The 19,404-nt window shown below is 42.8% G+C and overlaps 1 protein-coding gene across 7 annotated transcripts in view; it reads left to right on the top strand.

Annotated features, from left to right (window-relative positions):
- cast (calpastatin) overlaps positions 1–9,922 on the top strand; it is an 89,493-nt gene extending 79,571 nt beyond the window's left edge. For all 7 annotated transcript variants that reach the window (XM_007893094.2, XM_007893097.2, XM_007893100.2 and 4 more), the window contains 7 exons: positions 312–413; positions 2,114–2,197; positions 2,809–2,868; positions 4,638–4,739; positions 5,237–5,368; positions 8,012–8,079; positions 9,286–9,922. In XM_007893094.2, coding sequence (XP_007891285.2) covers positions 312–413; positions 2,114–2,197; positions 2,809–2,868; positions 4,638–4,739; positions 5,237–5,368; positions 8,012–8,065 — 534 coding nt within the window. In that variant the 3' untranslated portion in view covers positions 8,066–8,079; positions 9,286–9,922. The remainder of the gene's footprint in view (positions 1–311; positions 414–2,113; positions 2,198–2,808; positions 2,869–4,637; positions 4,740–5,236; positions 5,369–8,011; positions 8,080–9,285) is intronic.
- Positions 9,923–19,404: the final 9,482 nt, after the last annotated feature.

Below are 19,404 nucleotides of genomic sequence, written 5' to 3'. Positions count from 1 at the left end.
CATCAAAAGTTGGCATCTTATAGTGAAAGGGAGTGAACATTTGCACATGCTAGATTGATCTTATGCCATAGTGTTTTACTCACCAGTTCAGTAGAATTCGTTCCAGCATTTACTAAGAGTAATTATAAGGAGACCCAGTTCTTGACTCTTGCGATATTCATAATAGTTTTGCAAAGAAATGTGGTGCCTAGATCAGGATTGCAGTAACAGAATCATTAACTGATTTTTGCCTGGTTTGGAGAGCTTACCAAAGTGCTGTAACGTTCAGCTAGACATAGTCTGTATGTTAAAACTGTGCTTTTGTTTTATAGGGTAAAATTGGAGATATGGGAGCTCTTGATGAACTCTCAGACATGCTTCAACCAGAAACCCCAGTCCATTCAGGTCCTAAGTACACTGGGCCTGAAGTTAAGGTATTCATGAATTCAGTTGTGTTTGGGATAAAAATAGTGATAATACTAAATGTGTCCATTCCTTATTTGAGGAATTACCCCCCCAACCATTCGTCTGAACAATGGTAGTGATGAAGGCTGGTTTAAAGTGTTTAGAGCCATCGCTTTGATTCTCATTGGGCAGGCCTGCTGTTTTTGAAGGAGCATTGCAGTTACATTGCAGCTTTCTAAGTTAAAGGTATTGATTGTTTCTCTGGAAAGCAGCATTGGAAATGCCATTTTCAAAATCCAATCATCAACATCAGCTGCAAGAACTTAAAATTTGGCTAGCGCCATCTTTGTCATATATCGGATTGCCATTTTTGAAGCCATTGTCTTTGTAACGTTCTGTGTCACCATCTTTGAATCACACTGAACCTCTGCACTGTATGCCTGCTTGCCAGAGATATGGACAGATAGAGGTAAATTGATTTACCCGCCAAGGGGGTAAATTGAAAAAGATCTTGTTACGTAAGTCATAGCACACAAATTTTTAAACCATGTGAAAGTAATAAAAATAATCCTCACATTTAACATAGCACCTTATCACGTCATTGAGACATCTCAAAGCGCTACATATATTTTGAAGTAAAGTGGATTGACTGTATTTTGTGGGCAAAACAAGTACAAACTGAACAAGCTGCTGGATGTTTTTCTATGGCTTTCCTTCTGCCTGAGAGATCCTGTCAACTCTCTGGTAATACCCGTTGACAAAATCTTGTTCTGAGCCAATGTGGTTCAACTGATTAATGGAGGATGGCGACAGTGGTCTCGCACATTTCACACTGAGCTGCACTGCTTACCAAGGAAGCAGGAGGCGTAGACCAGTTATTGGGGACAGGGATTCTTCCCTAACAGCTCCTGTTGTTCCTGCAAGCCCTAACAAAGTGGTCCTAATTGGACAAGAAGTGGGAAGCTTGCCAGATGGTGCTCTCGATTGCAAGCTGAACAGTTTTAGTTGGTTAAACTGCAGCAGTACAACACACACTCTGAGGTTCCCAAACCTTGGTTCTTGCCAACCTGTGCCTAATTTCCAGAATTAGTTAAGCAGTGTGCTTCCCTCCTGAGAGAGAGAGTGCACATTCCATTCCAGAGAAATGGGAAATTTCCATGTGTTGGTGACATACATATATGAAATTCAGTCTGGTTTGGATACTGCAAAGCATACACTCAGTAGATCAGAAAGAAAGTGAACTAACCAGCCTAACAAGCACATGCACTTTTTAGTTTTTATTTCATATGAATAACTCAGTAGCTCAGTGGTTAGAGCACTCACCTCGCAAGCGAGAGACCTGGGTTTGATTCCCGGCAAGGCACAACTTTGGACAAGTTTCCTTACTCCATATGCCTGATAATAATCCCTCAAGAAAGAAAAACAATAATAAAATGGTCACTTCAATCCCCGACTGTTTCTGGGACACTGCTGTGCACAATTGGCTGCCACGTTTCGCCCACAAATATACAGTCAATTCACTTAGCAGTATATTCTGTGAAGCGCTTTGAGACGTCTAGAAGACGTGAAAAGCGCTATATCAAAATGCAAGGATTATATTATAACTAAATATTGATTTAGCTCTCCTAACATCAGCATAATCCACTTTCTTTGCATTAAGGTAAATTAATTCAATATGCAACTATGTATGTTTTACTTTCTTTTTTTGAGAGTCTTATATTGTTTACAGGAAAAAACAGCTACTGAGAAGCTTGCAAACAAAGTGGGCGAACGGGAGAGTTCTCTACCACCCGATTACCGATTTAAACCTGAGGTCAGTGCTGTGAATAGCATCACCATTCATTGTTTGAATTATGCCTCAGTGGTGAAAGCTTCACAATGTGTGTTGAGAGAACAATGGTCTGGTGTGAAAAGGTCCCCAATTATAATGTAGCATTTAAACTAAACTGATGTCAAATGCCATAAAGCATCTGCAAGGCAATTATATAGAGAATTAGCTAAATGATTGGTATAAAAATATGCACCAATTTTAGAGCATTCTTTACCTCTGCCCCGCCTCCTGGGGGTGCGTCTCTCTGTGCCCTGCCTCCTGGGGGGTCTCTGTCCACCTGCCAGGGGTTGTCTGTGCCCCAGTGCGGGCTGGTGGGGTACGGGTGGGTCGTGCTCTAGATCTAGGTTAGGCTCTAGTGTGGACTATAAACATCAGCTGAACTTGATGAACTGAATGGCCCGTTTTTGAGCTATATCTTCTATGGATTTATGAAAGGAGCCCTGAACATTACAATGCTTTATATCATATGGGTCCAAGTGTAGTTACAAATATGATGTGTTTATTTATTCGGCGATTGATATATGACCATTTGCTTTAATTATCATTCTGCTGGATTATGGAAAGATTTTGTTACAGCTTCTTTGGTTCCACAGGATACAGATAATAAGGGCCCAGCAGTTGGAGCTGCTATTGATCTGTCAAAGAAATCAAAGGTAAACATTTTTTTGCAAATTAAATTTTTTTTTAGCTTCTTACAGAAATATATTTTTCAGCACTGCACAAGGTGTCAGTCAGCCTGGTTAAGTTCATGCTACTCCCACCTCAGAGTCAGAAGGTTCTAGGTTCAAGCCGAACATCAAGCTCACTATGTGAGCTCACATAGTTTAGGCTGACACTTCAATGCAATACTTTAGGTTTGTTACTTTAATGGAAATGTTGTCCTTCAGATGATATGGTAAACCAAGGTCCCGTCTTCCTGTTCAAGTAGATGGTAAAGATCCTGTGACACTATTTGAAAAGAGAAGGGAGTTTGTACCGGTGACTTGGCCACCAATACCCCAGATAAAATTGGCCACTCACTTTATGACTTTATATCAGACATTGCTTGTGCACAAATTGGCTGCCAATTTTACCTACACAACACAATCATTTTACAATAAAAATTCTGTAAAACACTTTGAGACATCCTTCTGGGGTACGTCAAATGCATGGATTATTATTGTACAATTATACAGCGCCTTTCATGCCAGGAGTACATCCCAAGGCTGCTGGCAATTCTGGTTGAGCAGAGGAGTCAAGGGTGGGGGCTAAGCTGGGGCAAGGAGGGGAAAGATGCCTGAAAGCGTGGTGAGAAATACATTTTGAGGCGGAAGGGACCTAAGAATGGAGTTCCAGGCAGCAATTGCCAAATGGCTGAAAACAACTTTACTATTAAAATGATGATATTTTAGGAATACAAAAATGAGAAAAGGTGATTCAACCCTTCCAGGTGAAGAACTAGGATTTAATTTGACCATTTGTGATTAACTCTGTGCTGAACGAGGAATCCATTCAGTTCCCCTTTCAATGACTGAGCTGTCTCATTGGCTTAGGTACAAATATGTAATAATCCTTACAGTTACTATAGCACCTTTTAGATCTGGAGCACATCCCAAAGTGCTTCACAGGACATAATGTAATGTGGAGTGACTGTAATTTTGTGGGCGAACTCCAAAGGCAATTTGCACACAGCAGTGTCCCACCAACAGCCATTGCCATGAAGTGAGAGACCAATTTTATTCAGAGGGATTGTTGGCCAGGACACAAAGAGAAACATCCTTCTGGATTCATTTTGTACATCACTGACCATTTAATAAGTTCACATCCAAAAGCAATCTTGTAACACTCTAGATATAATTCCAAACTCTTGTTTTTTTAACTCTGCTTTACACAGATGTCAGTACTTCAATTCTGCAGGACAATATCTGTCACATTCCATTAAAATGCAATCACAATCTTGTGTTTAATCTTACAATCTTAAACCCATTCCTAACCAACTCTGGCCTGCTGGCCTGCTTCGTGTCCCCTACCTGCTCTGCCCCACCGGCAGACAAGCCTTCAGACATTTTGCTCCCAACCTTTACAACTCCCTTCCAGCATCCTTCTCTCTGTTTTCAAAACTCATCTAAAGACGTTTTTCTCTACTAGCTGGGCTCCTGCCCAGTCTTTGTAAAGCACTTTGAGACATTTTCGTTCTGGGAAACAATCTAAATAAGTACAAATTGGTTTTGTACAAATCTGTTCACACAAAGTTTTGACAATTTGCACAACTCACTCGTTTACATGATGTTTTACAAACAAAGTGCTTAAATTGTGTTTAATACTCGGTAAGGAGAATTGCTTCTCTTATAGTTTTACTTTTATCTCAATCTTGTGAAAGCGAAATAAAGTATTTAAATTTTCCTCGGTGTATCTATAATTGATATGGCTTTGCTTCTAACAGATGACGGAGACTCAAGTTATGGACGCAATGTCATTGGACTTTGGCCAGAATTCTGAAACTTTGATGTCTAAATCACAAGCTGGAGGAACTAAGCAGAAGAAGGTATGACTGTCTTTGGTCAACTCTTGTCAGGTCCACGTCTTTTAACTGAAAAGCCTCTTTATCTCTGTTTAAAATCCATTTCAGCATTGCAGGCCTGTGAGTTACATAATCACACACCTTGTCTCCAGAATGTCACAATCCTGATTAATTCTCTGGTTAATTTCAAGCAGCGTTCATTCTCCACCTTATACACTGTTATATTCAGGGTTTCATCTTTATGCTTAATATGCTATCATCATTTCAGCACAAATGTAACCTACGGATCATGTTTTCACTATGCATCCATCTTCCTAGTGTCAGAGACGTTATGTGATGAGCCTAGTTCTCTGTCCTATTCCTTTTCTTTTCCCTCTTTGCTCATCTGCTGCATTGGTGCTATAATGAGTCTCAATGAGGTGTCATTACAGCCTTGCACACTCAATCAATGCTATACTGCCAGTGAATACAAATCTGCAGTGTTCTATTTTAACATTGAGCAAATGTGGTCCATCCCACAGATGGATAATAAAGCAGGAGGCTTAAGCATTGAAACTTCGCCTACATCACCTACATCGCCTAAATCTCCTAAATCACCTACATCCCCAACATCACCCACCAAAGCCAAAGACACAGCATCTAAATCAGCAAAGGTAAATACAAACATTATCAAGATGATTTCCTCAGACAATGCACTACCCTTCATTTATTGCCCAATGTGTGAATTAGTGAAAAAAATTGTTTATACGAAATGGAATTGCAGATTAATTCTATGGTCAGGTTTAGTTATCTGCAGAGATTACATATAAAATTGTGTTGAATCTAGCAATCAGTGAAGTTAGCAGGAAGAGACAAAAGGTAGTGCTATCACAGACTTTTCTGCTTTTCTTTTACCACATATGGGAGATGAATTACAGGCTGTCCAAAAGAATGCACAGGATAAGCAATCCTTACCAAAACGTTTCTAAAAAACATTACAGCAATAAAGTTAATGTTTGAAAACACAACAACAACAAAATTACATTTATAGAGCGCTTTCCACGTCGGGAGGACGTCCCAAAGCACTGAACAGTCAGGTGTCGGGGCCCGAGCATGGGGGAGGGATGGTGTAGGGGTGAGGGAAGGCAGTGGGAGGGAAACCAAAGGCACGGTCGAAGAGAAAGGTCTTGAGATCGGCCTCGAAGGAGGCAAGGGAGGAAGCGATGTGAAGGGACCGTGGGATGGAGTTCCAGAGTGTGGGGGCAGAGAGGCTGAAAGCCTGGCCACCGATGGTAAGGCGGGTCGGGCAGGAGACATGGAGCAGGCCAGAGCCCGATGAACGGAGGGAACGGGCAGGCTCGTAGGGAGTCAGCAGGTCAGAGAGGTAGGAGGGCGGGCAAGGCCATGGATGGCCTTAAAGGTGAGGACGAGGATCTTGAACTCAATCCTCTGGGGGATGGGAAGCCAGTGGAGTCAGGCGAGGGTGGGAGTATGGGGTCACGGAGCCTGGTGCGTGAGAGTACACGAGCTGCAGAATTTTGGATGATATGCAGCTTGTGAAGGGAAGAGTTGGGAAGGCCTGATGAGGAGGGATTTCCCGTTCTGTGCACTGGCGGAAGACAGGTCAAATGAAGGCCAGTTTGCCTTTCCAGAGGATATCTTTGGGAGTAGAGGCATTGGTCTTACCAGACAATCTGGATCTGATCTGTAATTGCTCAGACGGCACTAATTCATGATTATATGCTTGGACTATTATTTGGGTTTTATTTACGAGAAAAGAATAGAATGGAAGAAAAGGAGTTCAAAATCAAATACAGCCAGAATTTTTGAACAGTGCAATCTGGATCATATATATTTTTGCCTACAAATTTATAAATTATTATTAATAATAATCGCTCATTTATTTAGAAATAACAATGGGTACGAAAATGGAACTTACCATGGGAATTTACAAATGGATTGGGATGGGCGTGATGATTTGCCTAGCTTTGTAAGCTTAGTGAAGTATTTGTGAGACAAGCAAGGTTCTTCATATAATACAGACTTGCAAAGCCTGTGTACAGAAACAAGACTAGACATGCTCTAGGTTTGCTCTCAGTCTGCAGCTGTTGAAATTTGCTAAACAATTAAATATCAGTTTCTCATCATCATCAACAAATCCCCAAACAATTTGGGCTGAAGTGAGGCATAAAGAAGGGTGTCTCTCCTGGTGGAGACCATGGTGTTTCCAAAGTATCTTAGATTGGAGATTGGGGAATTTAGAAGCATTGCTTATATTTGCTTAACTAAGTCAGAAAGATCATCTTGATAAACTCTCAATGAACACACTGAGGACTTTAGCATGTAAGGTAATGTACAACAACAACAAGATTCCATTTATAGAGCGCATTTCACGTCGGGAGGACGTCCCAAAGCGCTGGACAGTTGGGTCAGGACCCAAGCAGGGGGGAAATGGTCAGGGTGAGGGGAGGGAAGGGAGGGAGGGGGGAAATGGTCAGGGTGAGGGGAGGGAAGGGAGGGAGGGTGGAAATGGTCAGGGTGAGGGGAGGGAAGGGAGGGGGCGAGGAGGGTGTTGAGAGGGGAGCTGAAGGCACGGTCAAAGAGAAAGGTCTTGAGACCGGCCTTGAAGGAGGAAAGGGAGGAGGCGGCGAAGGCACTGGGGGATGGAGTTCCAGAGCCCAGGGGCTGAGAGGCTGAAGGCTCGGCCACCGATGGTAGGGCAGTTGGGGCGGGGGATGTGGAGCAGACCGGAGCCAGAGGAACGGAGGGTATGGGCAAGTAGATAGGGGGATAGTAGGTTGGAGAGGTAGGAGGGAGCGAGGCCGTGAATGGCCTTGTAGGTGAGGATAAGGATCTTGAATTCGAATGTATTGCGCTTTTCTCTCATTTGAACATAATGTTGGGTGAGTTTCCTTACTCCACGCACCTCTGTTTACCTAGCAGTAAGTTGGAACCCAGTTGTTAGTCAATTGGCGGATTGCTTTTCTGGGGGTAATAATTCCTTCAAAAAATATATATAATAAATTGGGCAATTCAACCCACGACTGTTTGTGGGACACTGCTGTGCGCAATTGGCTAGCGCGTTTCATCCACAAAATATATAGTCAATTCACTTTACAGTATATTCCGTGAAGGTCTTTGAAGGGTCTTGAAGACGTGATAAGGTGCTATTATCAAAGGCAAGAATTATTATTATAATGGAAACATTAAGTTTGCCTAAACATCAAAATCCACTTCTCTTTGCTCAAGTGCATTATGATCTCACATGGCAAGATTTCATCTCAATACTTGTTTCTTCTTTTTTTCTTTTAAAATAGGCAAAAGAGCATACTTCTACAAAATCTAGCTCAAAGAAAAGCCGCAAGCGTTAAAACCTGCAAAACAGGTACCAAAAAATTCAAAATTATTACATTCATTTTTAATGGCCGGTAACTTAATTCCTGCTCATTTGTTGAATTTCCAAATATAGCTAAAATGTAACTTACATCCTCCTCTTTGCAAGAGAAGAGTCCAACCATGTTCAGTCTTTCCTGATTGGTATAACCTCTCAGGTCTGGGATCATCCTTGTGAATCTCCTTTGCACCCTCTCCGGTGTTTCTACATCCCTTCTATAATGTGGGGACCAGAACTGCACACAGTAGTCTTAAGTGTGGTCTAACCAAGGTTCTATAGAAGTTTACCATAACTTCCCTGCTTTCATTTCTATCCCTCTAGAAATGAACCCCAATGCTTGATTTGCCTTTTTCATGGCCTTATTAACCTGCGTTGCTACTTTTAGTGAATGGTGTATGTGTGCCCCTAGGTCCCTTTGCTCCTCTATCCCATTTAGGTTTTTATTTTCCAGAATGTATGTGACTTCCTTATTCCTTCTATCAAAATGTACCACCTCACACTTTTCTACACTGAAATGTATTTGCCATTTAAATGCCCATTCAGCAAGTTTATTAATGTCTTGCTGTAGTTTGCTGCAGTCCTCCTGTATTAAGTACTCCCCCCAATTTGGTGTCATCCGCAAATTTTGAAATTGCACTTTCAATTCCTGAGTCCAAATCATTAATGTATATTGTGAACAACAATGGACCCAATACCGATCCTTGTGGAAAACCACTTCCTATCCTCTGCCAGTCTGAGTAGCTACCCTTTACCCCTACTCTCTGTTTCTGTCTTGTTGCCACCTTGCTATCCATTCTGCTACTTTTCCCCTGACTCCACATGTTCTGACCTTATTCATTAGTCTATTATGTGGTACCCTATCGAATGCCTTTTGGAAATCCAAATATATTACTGCATTACTCTTACCTACTCTTACTGTTACCTCTTCAAAAAATTCAATGAGGTTGGTCAAGCATGACCTTCCTTTTTGAAATCCGTGCTGACTATCCTTCATTATGTTTTCCGTTTCTAGATGTTTTTCTATTACCTCCTTCAGTAAGGATTCCATTATCTTTCCTACCACCGATGTTAAACTGACAGGTCTATAGTTCCCTGGGCTTGTTCTATCTCCCTTTTTAAATATAGGTAAATATAAGTTTAAATATCTAAGGGGGAAGGACACTATATTTTGATTTTAATTGCCTTTTCCTTCTACAGGCCCTGGTTTCAAAACTGACCACTGTGCAACTGTCTTTTTTGGTTGGGAACGTGCTTCTGTATAAATATCTGTGGTTCCTTTCAAATTCTCTGGAGAGCTGCTGCAGCATGTTTTTTTGGGGATGTAAAGTGTTTCCTGTAAGTTTAAACACCAGCCAATTATACTGATAGAAATTTTTTAAAGCAATTTACTAATTCTAGTTTTAACTCACTGAAAGAAGTATTGTTTTCTCTTCTGAAGTTCTCAAACTGGATTTATATATTTAAAGCAATTTAAATATCTAGGGGGGAAGGATGCTATATTTGTAGGAAATGTTTACTGCTGAAATATTTTGTGCTACAAAGACATGAATGTGTTACTTCCGACATTGCAGAGCTTCAGTCAGCACAATTCTAGTGTTTCCAAGTTCGGTCAGGAAATGTACTAAAAGCTACAAACAGTACAAATTTCACCTTAACTGTAAAGGACTGGCACACCTGTCCAGACTGTACTCTTGTTTATTTCTGATTCTGCACTACCTGAAACACTTTGTCTGCAACACAACCATTCAGCATCCTTCAGTGGCTTTGGGTGTATTAAAGAACCTGTATCATGTACTTATGAAATCAGAAAATAAAATGCAGTGAATTTCTGGAATATGCAACTTGTGGTTTCATTTGTTTTTTAGCTTAAGGTTACATATGAATTCAGGGAAGGAATTTTGATACTTGGAGATATGTATTTTAGTTTATTTTCAACTGCGGTCAGTATTAAACTGAGCTAGGTATATTAAAGCAGAACTCCCAACCATTTTAATCTCTCCTCCCCCTTCAAACCATCCCAACAATTTACCTTAATCTGAAGCTCAGAAATGTCCCCCTGATGCACTGCAGTGACCAGGTAACAACTCTCAGTGATTGATCTATCTGACTTGCCCCTTATCCACTTTCCAGTCCTGGTCTGCAGAGCGATCAAATTAAGGGCATTTGTGAAGGCAGTCTGCTTGCCGGCAGCAAGTAATGTATTAGCTGTAACTTGTGACTCCGTTTATCATTCACTGCTTCTTTTTCAGTATTTGTGCATGATTCACTTGGGAACACAGTTTAATATTGGTTAAAGGCCCAAATTCGATAATAGATTCACAATATTGTTTTGGATCTGCCTCAGATCGATCAGTGAGGTCTGCTGGGGCGGTGGTGCAGGGCTGTGACAGCAGTAGGGCAGCTGTGGGGTGGGACAGTGGGATGGGCTTTGGAGCAGCTTAGTGACAATGTTCACATCAGAAGGATTCTTCTCAAAATGCACAGCTCCATCTTGTGCTTCAGTCCCTTTGGTAAACTAACTCATTGACGATAATGTTCACCTGTTTCGGTGGATGTTTGTCAACAGTGATCTCATTGTAGTTGGACCCATTGTTGTACAAAATATTTTCAGTAAACACACGAGTGAGAATATCAAAGAAATGACACAGAAAATGATGTATTTTTGATGTGTGTGAATACTTAGTGTACACACAGACGGAAACAAACCATGATTGCATCATTTGTAAGAACTTGGAGATCATGTGCCACATGAAATGATTGCTTAAACTGATGCAGCTCAGTGTTTTCTTACCAATAATCATATAATGTGCATAAGACTTACGCAAATGTTAAATCGTGAAGAGATGATCTTCACAATATATCACCAAATAGTGAGTGTTAGAACATGTGCAAGATAAATTATTTACTGTCCGATTCAGTACAATTATAATAATAATCCTTGCATTTGATATAGCGCTTTTCACATCTTCTAGACATATCAAAGCGCTTCACAGAATAGACTGTAAAGTGAACTGACTTCATCCAAGTGAGGTATCTTTCATCTTTCACAGAATTACCTCACAGTCCAAGCAACAAACAATCATAAACCCAAAATGGCAGCACAAATTAATGGTACAAACTGGGACCTGACAATGAATTTAAAATCATTTGGTGAAAGTTGACATTCTAAATCTGTTTGTTTGCATTGATCTTGCTCTGGAAGTGCTATTGCATTGCTTCCAGAAGTATAAATGGGGCAAGTGAGTCAAACAGGAAAGGATGTCGGCAGTGCCTAAATGACCCAGAAGTTGGTCATTTTCTTCTAGTGACGGAACATGCACGGAGCAAGCCATCCAGCTGACCACATTCTCAGATTCAAAGAGATTTGACTGTGATGTAAGATGATAATAGTGCAAAGTAGTGTTGTGGGTTTTCTGCTGTGATAAGAATAATAAACCTTGCATTTGACATAGCCTTATGTCTTCGAGACATTTCAAAGCATTTCACAAGATATTAGTGTCCGTAGGCAAACACAGCCACCAATTTTCACACAGCAATAAAGTGAATGATCGATTGGTTTTAATCGGGGAATTATTGGCCAGGACATGGGGAGAAACTCTTAAAAGAGCGTCAAGGGATCTTTAACATGCACCTGAAAAGGCAGGTGGTGTCTTGTCTCGTCTGAAGGACGGCACCTCCGATGGTGCAGCACACTCTAATCACTGAACCAGTGATCATTTTGTTAACTATCGTGACCATCGGTGGTACATGGTTAAAAGGCATGTGCAGAGATTATGTGAGGACAGTATAATTTTCTATTAGACAAGAACCTATCTGTGCAAGCTTGGACCTTGTTGAATACTGAGGTGTAACTCTGGTTACAATTAATGAAATTGAATATGATTCAAGTCCAAATCTATAATAACATTAATGAGGACAAAGGTTATTCATGGTTTACACAAAACACGACTCCACCCCACACCACAACATGTTCCAAACAAACACCAAGCAGTGCACCTCTACCGTAGCCTAATAGATCCGGGTGCTCTAATAGACAGCCCTTAAAAGTTTCCCGTTTTCAAAGAGTGCATGTCTGTGTGCATTGCTAATAACTCCCAAGACATTAACCCAAATGAAGGGCACTATATAAATACTAATTGTGTTGTACATCCTCCTCCAGTCAGAAGGCTGAACCCTTGGAGATTTTCGCAGTCATAATCAAAACATCATAGCTGCTTGCTGCCAGCTACAAGCTACAGCACTTCTGGTACAACCAGTTCTGCCACTTCTTTGCGAAGACGATGATGTGATAAGGTGCTATATAAACGGAAATCTGTATTGTACTGTATCAAAGTCAAGAATAATTATTAACTAAATCTGGAAATGTGATCAATTGCTAATTACAGTGCTGATTTGGGTGGACTCTCATATAGTTCTAACAGAGCAATGAATCAGTACAGGTCACATATGGAAAGTGGAATGGATGAATGACTCGACTGCATGGCCTGGAATCAAGATTGAGGCAGGTGGGGAGAGATCAGTAGCCCTTTGGATCAATAAGCACCTGCAGCAACGGTGCGTACTGGGTCCCGAATCCAGTATGAAGAAAAACAGAAGTCGTTGGGAACACTCAGCAGGTCAGGCAGCATCTATGGAGCGAGGAAAGTGAGTTAACGAAGCAGGTCGATGACCTTTTGTCGGAACTGAGGAATGTTGGAAGGGAGAAGATTATAAAGACAAGCTGAGAAGGGGGTGGGGAAAGAAAGACAAAAGAAAAACGTCGGTGTAGGAAAGGAGGTGATGAGATCAGAGGTGGTGTTATTGCAAGACAAAAGAAGGCAATAGTGGGAGATTAAAGAAAGAAAAGATCACAGAATCATAGAATTATACAACTCAGAAGGAGGTCATTTGGCCCATTGTGTCTGTGCCGGCTCTTTGAAGAGAGCTATCCAAATCAATCCCACTCCCCCACTCTCTACCCATAGCCCTGCAAACTTGTCCTCCCCAAATAATTATCTATGTGTCTGAGACCCAGAAGATGTGTGAATGGTTATAGAAAAGGGGGAGGGGAGAAGACAAGCCTGAGAGAAGATGGGAGCTGTGCTTAAAATCTGAAGTGGTTAAAATCAATGTTGAGGCCAGAGGGTTGTAAGGTGCCTAAGAGATGAAGTGCGGTTCCTCGAGCTTCTGTTGTGCTTCATTGTAACAGCGTAGAAGGCCATGGACAGAGAGGTCAGAGTGGGAAGGAGAATTAAAGTGGCAAGCAACCGGAACGCTGGGTTGCACTCTTGGATGGAATGGAGGTGTTCAGCAAAGTGATCACCCAATCTTGCTTCTGGTCTCTCCCGGCTAGCTGATAGCTGCTGAACCATGACCACAGTTTCATAATAAAATAATCCTTGCTTGAATAATAATAATAACAATAATCCTTGCATTTGATATAGCGCTTTTCACGTCGGGAGGACGTCCCAAAGCGCTTCACAGAACACACTGCAAAGTGAATTGACTGTATATTTGTGGGAGAACGCGGCAGACAATTGCGAGCAGCAACGTCCCACAAACAGTTGTAGATCGAAAATGACCAATTTATTATTTTTTTTTTGGTTTTGGAGGGATTATTATTAGGCGTGTGGAGCAAGGAAACTTGCCCAAGGTTTCGCCCTGTCTGGAATTGAACTCAGGTCTCTCACTTGCAAAGCGAGTGCTCTAACCACTGAGCTACAGGACTCCAATATAATAATAATAATAAAGCGGTAGCCAATTGCACACAGCAGTGACCCACAAACAGTCATGGATTGAGTGACCACTTTTTTTTGGAGGGATTATCATCCACAGAAAGCCACTTGCCAATTGCCTAACAAACGAGGTCCTACTTACTATTTGGTAAAAAGAGGCTTGTGGAGTAAGGAAACCTGCCCAAGAATTTGCCCCAAAAATGAAGTTAAGGATCCCATGATACTATTCGAAAAGAGAAGAGTTTGATAGTCAAGTGTCATGACTGTAGAACCAGTTCAGGGATATGGACCTTCCTCTCTGTAAATTTCTATGGTTATACAACTACAGCAATAAATTGCACTTATTTAGCATGTGTCACACCGGGCGGACGTCCAAAGGCGCTGAAAATAAATTCTAATGAATAACATGATACAGAACCAACATTTTTCTGATCAGTAATATTACAAAAATGTCGACTGTCAAAAGAATGCACCAAGACTTTTGGCCTGATTGATCTCATCCTTTCATAATACCCACACTAGTGTGATCTAGGCTTACACTCCAGTGCAGCGTTGGGGGATTGGGGTGGGGTGGGGGGAGTGTTTAATAGTTGGAGATTCCATCCTTCAGATAAGATGGTCAACCAAAGTCTCATTTGTCATCAGGTGGATGTTAAAGATTCCATAGCAACAAACTACAACTAAAAGTCATCAATATGCTAGCTCACCCTTCAAAAAGAGAATGCGATTTATCCCAGTATCCTGGCCAACGATCTCACAAAAAATAATGGTTGTTTGAGGTACATTAATCAGTGCTTGATGCTCTGGCTGCCACGTTGTCCACAAAATAAACACTAACATACCAGTTTACAATATATCCTGTGAAGCCCTTTGCGACATCTTGATGATGTGATAAGGTGCTATATCAAATGTAAGGATTATTATTTACTATTATCATTGGATTCATACAAAGTATGGCACAAAAGGACAGCTAACTCATTAAGTTTATGCTGATGATAGCTCATTAATTTGACTTATATTCTCTTATACCAATGTCCTGCTCTTTCCCATAATCTTTTCTATAATAATAATAATTGTATTGTAATTTAAATTAATTCTCTTTTAAATGCTCAGCCTCCATAGTCTCTGGGCAAAGCATTCCATGTTCCATTAAGCCTCCAAGCAAAAAATAATCTAATCTCCTACACTTTCAAAGACATTCAGTTATAATTCACATACAGTATCATAATTGGAAATATCTTCCTTAACTGCTGGGAATGAGTCACTTGACCTTTGTAACAGTTTGTGTTCTACTCCACCCAGTCAACAAAGATTTGAATGTGCTTTGAGGGTCTGTCGGAAACCTAACTTTTCACCTGAAGTAGCAAACATACATCAAATAGATTTCAAAATCAAACGATCGATTTCTTGAGGGCAAGAAACTAAATAACTGCAATTGAACATCATCAAAACAGCAGCTCAAAGCATTCAAAAGAGTCTCTAAATGAGAGGCTGATCTCAGGGTGTGTGAGCAAAGGAACAGAGCCTGTTCTAATACACCATGGGCTGGGTGGCCTCCTGTCCTGTAAAGACTGTCGGATCTCGATCTCTAATCATATACCACCATTATGGATGTATCATCTTTCACATGTGGACAAGGGCTGGATGAAGCAAAATCAGGTCGCCTCGACTTCACATGACTGTTTAAGTGGACAACCTCAGCCTGAATGGCTGAGCACACAAAATTCCTTTCCCTGATGCACAGACATCAAACAGTGTCAATAATTCTTATAGCAACCGCACCCCCTTCTTCCAGCACAGTGCTGAGTCAATGTTTAACTCAATGATACCCATCTCTCCCTCCACCAATTTTGTTCTTTCCCTCAAAATGAAATGGATAAAAATCATGGATTTGTGAACAGATGGTTGCAGTGGAGGAGCGAACATCAGTGTAGACTCAAGGGGCAGAATTTTCAGGGCTGGGACTTGTATGATTACAGATAAATAGTTTTCAAAATCAAACACCCATGGTTAATGCACCTGTTTCTCTCTCTCTCGAATCATTGGACTTGGAGCCCAAACCAGGAAATGATGGTTTCCTCAATGAGAATTGAGAGTTGCTGCAGGTTTCAGTGTGTAAAGCCAAAGAGCCCGGATAACAACACTTTCAATCTCACATCTGGAATCATAGATCATAGAATTTTACAAAAGGAAGCCATTCGAGCCATCGTGTCTGTGCCGGCTCTTTGAAAAGCGCTATCCAATTCAATCCCACGTCCCCCCGCTCTCTCCCCATAGCCCTGCAAACTTGTCTCCAAATAATTAACTACTTCCCTCTTAAAAGTTGTTATTGAATTGGCTTCCACCACCCTTTCAGGCAACGCATTCCAGTTCTGAACAATTTGCTGTGTGAAAAGAATTCTCACCTCCCCTCTGTTTCTTTTAACAGTTATTTTAAATCGGTGTCCTCGGGTGACCGACCCACCCACCAGTAGAAATAGTTTCTCCTTGTTCACCCTATCAAATCCCCTCATAATTTTGAAAACTTCTATTAAGTCTCCTCTTAACCTTCTCTGCTCCAAGGAGAATAATCCTAGTTTCTCTAGCCTCTCCTGATGACTGAAATTCCTCATTCCTGGTACCATCCTGGTAAATCTCCTTTGCACGCTCTCCAATGCCTTGACATCCTTCCTGAAGTGTGGTATAGGAAGTGTGGTATACATCTACACTGATGTTCGCTCCTCCACTGCAACCATCTGTTCACAAATCCATGATTTTTATCCATTTCATTTTGAGGGAAAGAACATCCTTCCTGAACACAGTACTCCAGCTGAGGCCTAACCAGTGTTTTATAAAGGTTCATCATAACTTCCTGACTTTTGTATTCTATGCCCCCCTAGTATCCCATATGCTTTTTAACAGCTTTATCTACCTGTCCTGCCACCTTCACAGATTTACTTATCTGAACCCTCAGGTCTCTCTGTTCTTTCTCCCCCTTTAAGATTGTACCATCAGCTTATATTGCCTCTCCTCATTCTTCCTCCAAACATGCATCACTTTGCATTTCTCCACATTAAACTTCATCTGCCACGTGTCTGCCCATTTTACCAGTCTGTCTATGTCCATTTACAATCTGCTACTATCCTCCTCACTGTTTACTACTTTTCCGAGCTTAGTATCATCTACAAACTTGGAAATTGTACTCCCTATACCCAAGTCCAGGTCATTCATATAGTTCAAAAACAGCAGTGGTCCCAATACTGACCCGTGGGGGACACAACTGCACTCTTCCCTCCAGACAGAAAAACAACAGTTCACCACTATTCTGCTTTCTGTCTCCTATCCAGTTCTAACTGTTGCTTACATTCACATTTTCTATCTGCAAATCAGAAATATTTTTCCCCCTTCTGATTTTTTGTACCTTCTTATTTTTTTATTAAAAAATGGAAAATGGTTAGAAAACCTTGTGTGTTTTTGCTTGTGTGTGCGTCAGCCTGGCTTAGTGTGTGTGTAGGGGCTGTCTATATGTGTAGGGGCTGTCTATGTGTATGTTTATCTATGTGTGTAGGGGATGACTGTGTGTAGGGCTGTCTGTGTGTGCGTCTGTGTGTGTAGAGGGGCTGTCTGTGTGTGTCTATGTGCAGAGATTACACTTGTGGAAGTCACAAACGACATCCTCTCTATCTGTGACCATGGCTCCCTCTGCCTCGTCGTCCTGGCCCTCTCCGTTGCGTTCCACACAGTCGATCACAACATCCTCCTCCACCGCCTTTCCTCCGTAGGCCCGCATTCGCCTGGTTCGAGTCCTACCTCACAAACCGCCAGCAGTACATCTGCACAAACGGCTTCTCCTCCCACTCTCACCCGGTCACCTGCGGGGTACCCCAAGGATCCTTCCTTGGACCCCTCCTCTTTCTGATCTACATGCTCCCTCTTGGGGTTGTCATCCGTAAACATGGGGTACACTTCCACATGTTTGCGGATGAGACCCAACTCTATTTTTCCACCTCTCTTTGTGACCCTCCAGTCCCCTGATGTTCTGTCAGCCTGCCTGTCAGATCCCAGGGGCTGGATGAGCGCAAATTTCCTTCAGCTGAACGTTGACAAGACAGAAGCCATACTCTTTGGCCCTCGTCAATGTCTAAAATCTCACGGCTCTCACCTCCTCCACTTACCCGACCTCCCTCTAAAATTTTCCGACCTGTATGCAGCCTAGGCATCAGGTTCGATCCCCAATTATCCTTCCTCCCCCACATCTGGTCCCTCACCAGCACCGCTTTCTTCCACCTCCGACGCATTGCCCGTCTCCGCCAATACCTCTCCCCAAAAGCCGCTGAAACCCTGGTCCATGCCTTTGTCACCTCTCGGCTGGACTATTCTAACGCCCTCCTCGCCGGTCTCCCATCCACTACCATCCATAAAATCCAAATCATTCAAAACTCTCCTGCCCGCATTCTCACCCGCACGAAACTCCGCTCCCCGATCACCCCAGTCCTTGCCAGACTGCACTGGCTGCCTATCCCAGAGAGGATCGACTTCAAGATCCTCACCCTTGTATTCAAGTCCCTGCACTCCTCTGCACCCCCCTACCTCTCTGACCTCTCTCCTCCAAACAGTACCCGTTGCCTTCGTTCCTCCGGGTCTGGCCTCCTCCTCGTCCCCTGAGTCCTCCGCTCTACCCTCAGCGGCTGTGCCTTCAGCCACTATGCCCCGAGGCTCTGGAACTCCGTTCCTCACTCCCTTCCTTCCTATTTTCAGGTCTCGGCTGAAGACCTTTCTTTTCGACCGAGCCTTTGGTCACCTTCCTCCCCCTCCCTCTGGCTCGGTCCCGGGATCCGTTTGCTGTGAAGCGCTCTGAGACGCTGTCCGGCATGGAGGGCGCTATATAAATCCAAGTTGTTGTTATGTGTGTGTAGGGATTGTGTGTGTCTATGTGTGTGTAGCGGCTGTGTGTGTTTAGGGACTCTGTGTCTATTTGTGCATGTGTAGGGGCAGTGTGTGGAGGAGAGAGTGTGTGTGTGGAGTGGGGGAATGTGTGTGGGGTGGGGGGGAATGTGTGTCTTTGTCAGTGTGTGTGTGTGTTAGTTTGTGTGTCAGTGTGTACGTGTGTCAGTGTGTATGTCTATGTCAGTGTGTGTCTGTGTGTGTGGGGGGGGGGGGGAGTGTGTGTGTCAGTGGGTGTATGGTGGGGTGGGGGGGTGGGGGGGAGTGTGTGGGGGTGGGGAGGTAGTGTGTGTGTGGAGTGGGGGAATGTGTGTGTGAGGGGGGAATGTGTGTGTGTGTGTGTCAGTGTGTGTGTGGGGGGGAGTGTGTATGTGTCAGTGTGTGGAGGTTGATGGTGAGGGATTGTGTGTCGGTGTGTATGGGGGGGGGAGGGAGTGTGTGTGTGTGTGGGGAGGGAGTGTGTGTGTGTGTGGGGAGGGAGTGTGTGTGTGTGTATAGGGGGGGTGTCACTGTGTGTCTATGTGTGTGGGGGGGGTGTGGGGAGGGAGTATGTGTGTCAGTGTGTGTGTGGGGGGGGGGTAGGGAGGGGTGTTTGTCAGTGTGTGTGTGGGGTTGTGTGTGTGTCGGTGTGTGTGGGGGGTGGGGAGGGGGTGTGTGTGTCAGTGTGTGTGGGGGGGGG

Source organism: Callorhinchus milii, unplaced genomic scaffold (assembly GCF_018977255.1).
Source record: "Callorhinchus milii isolate IMCB2004 unplaced genomic scaffold, IMCB_Cmil_1.0 Scaffold1, whole genome shotgun sequence".
Taxonomy (NCBI): Eukaryota; Metazoa; Chordata; class Chondrichthyes; order Chimaeriformes; family Callorhinchidae; genus Callorhinchus; species Callorhinchus milii.
The sequence above is the reverse complement of the archived record's forward strand: the minus strand, read 5'-3'. Positions and strand labels throughout refer to the sequence as shown.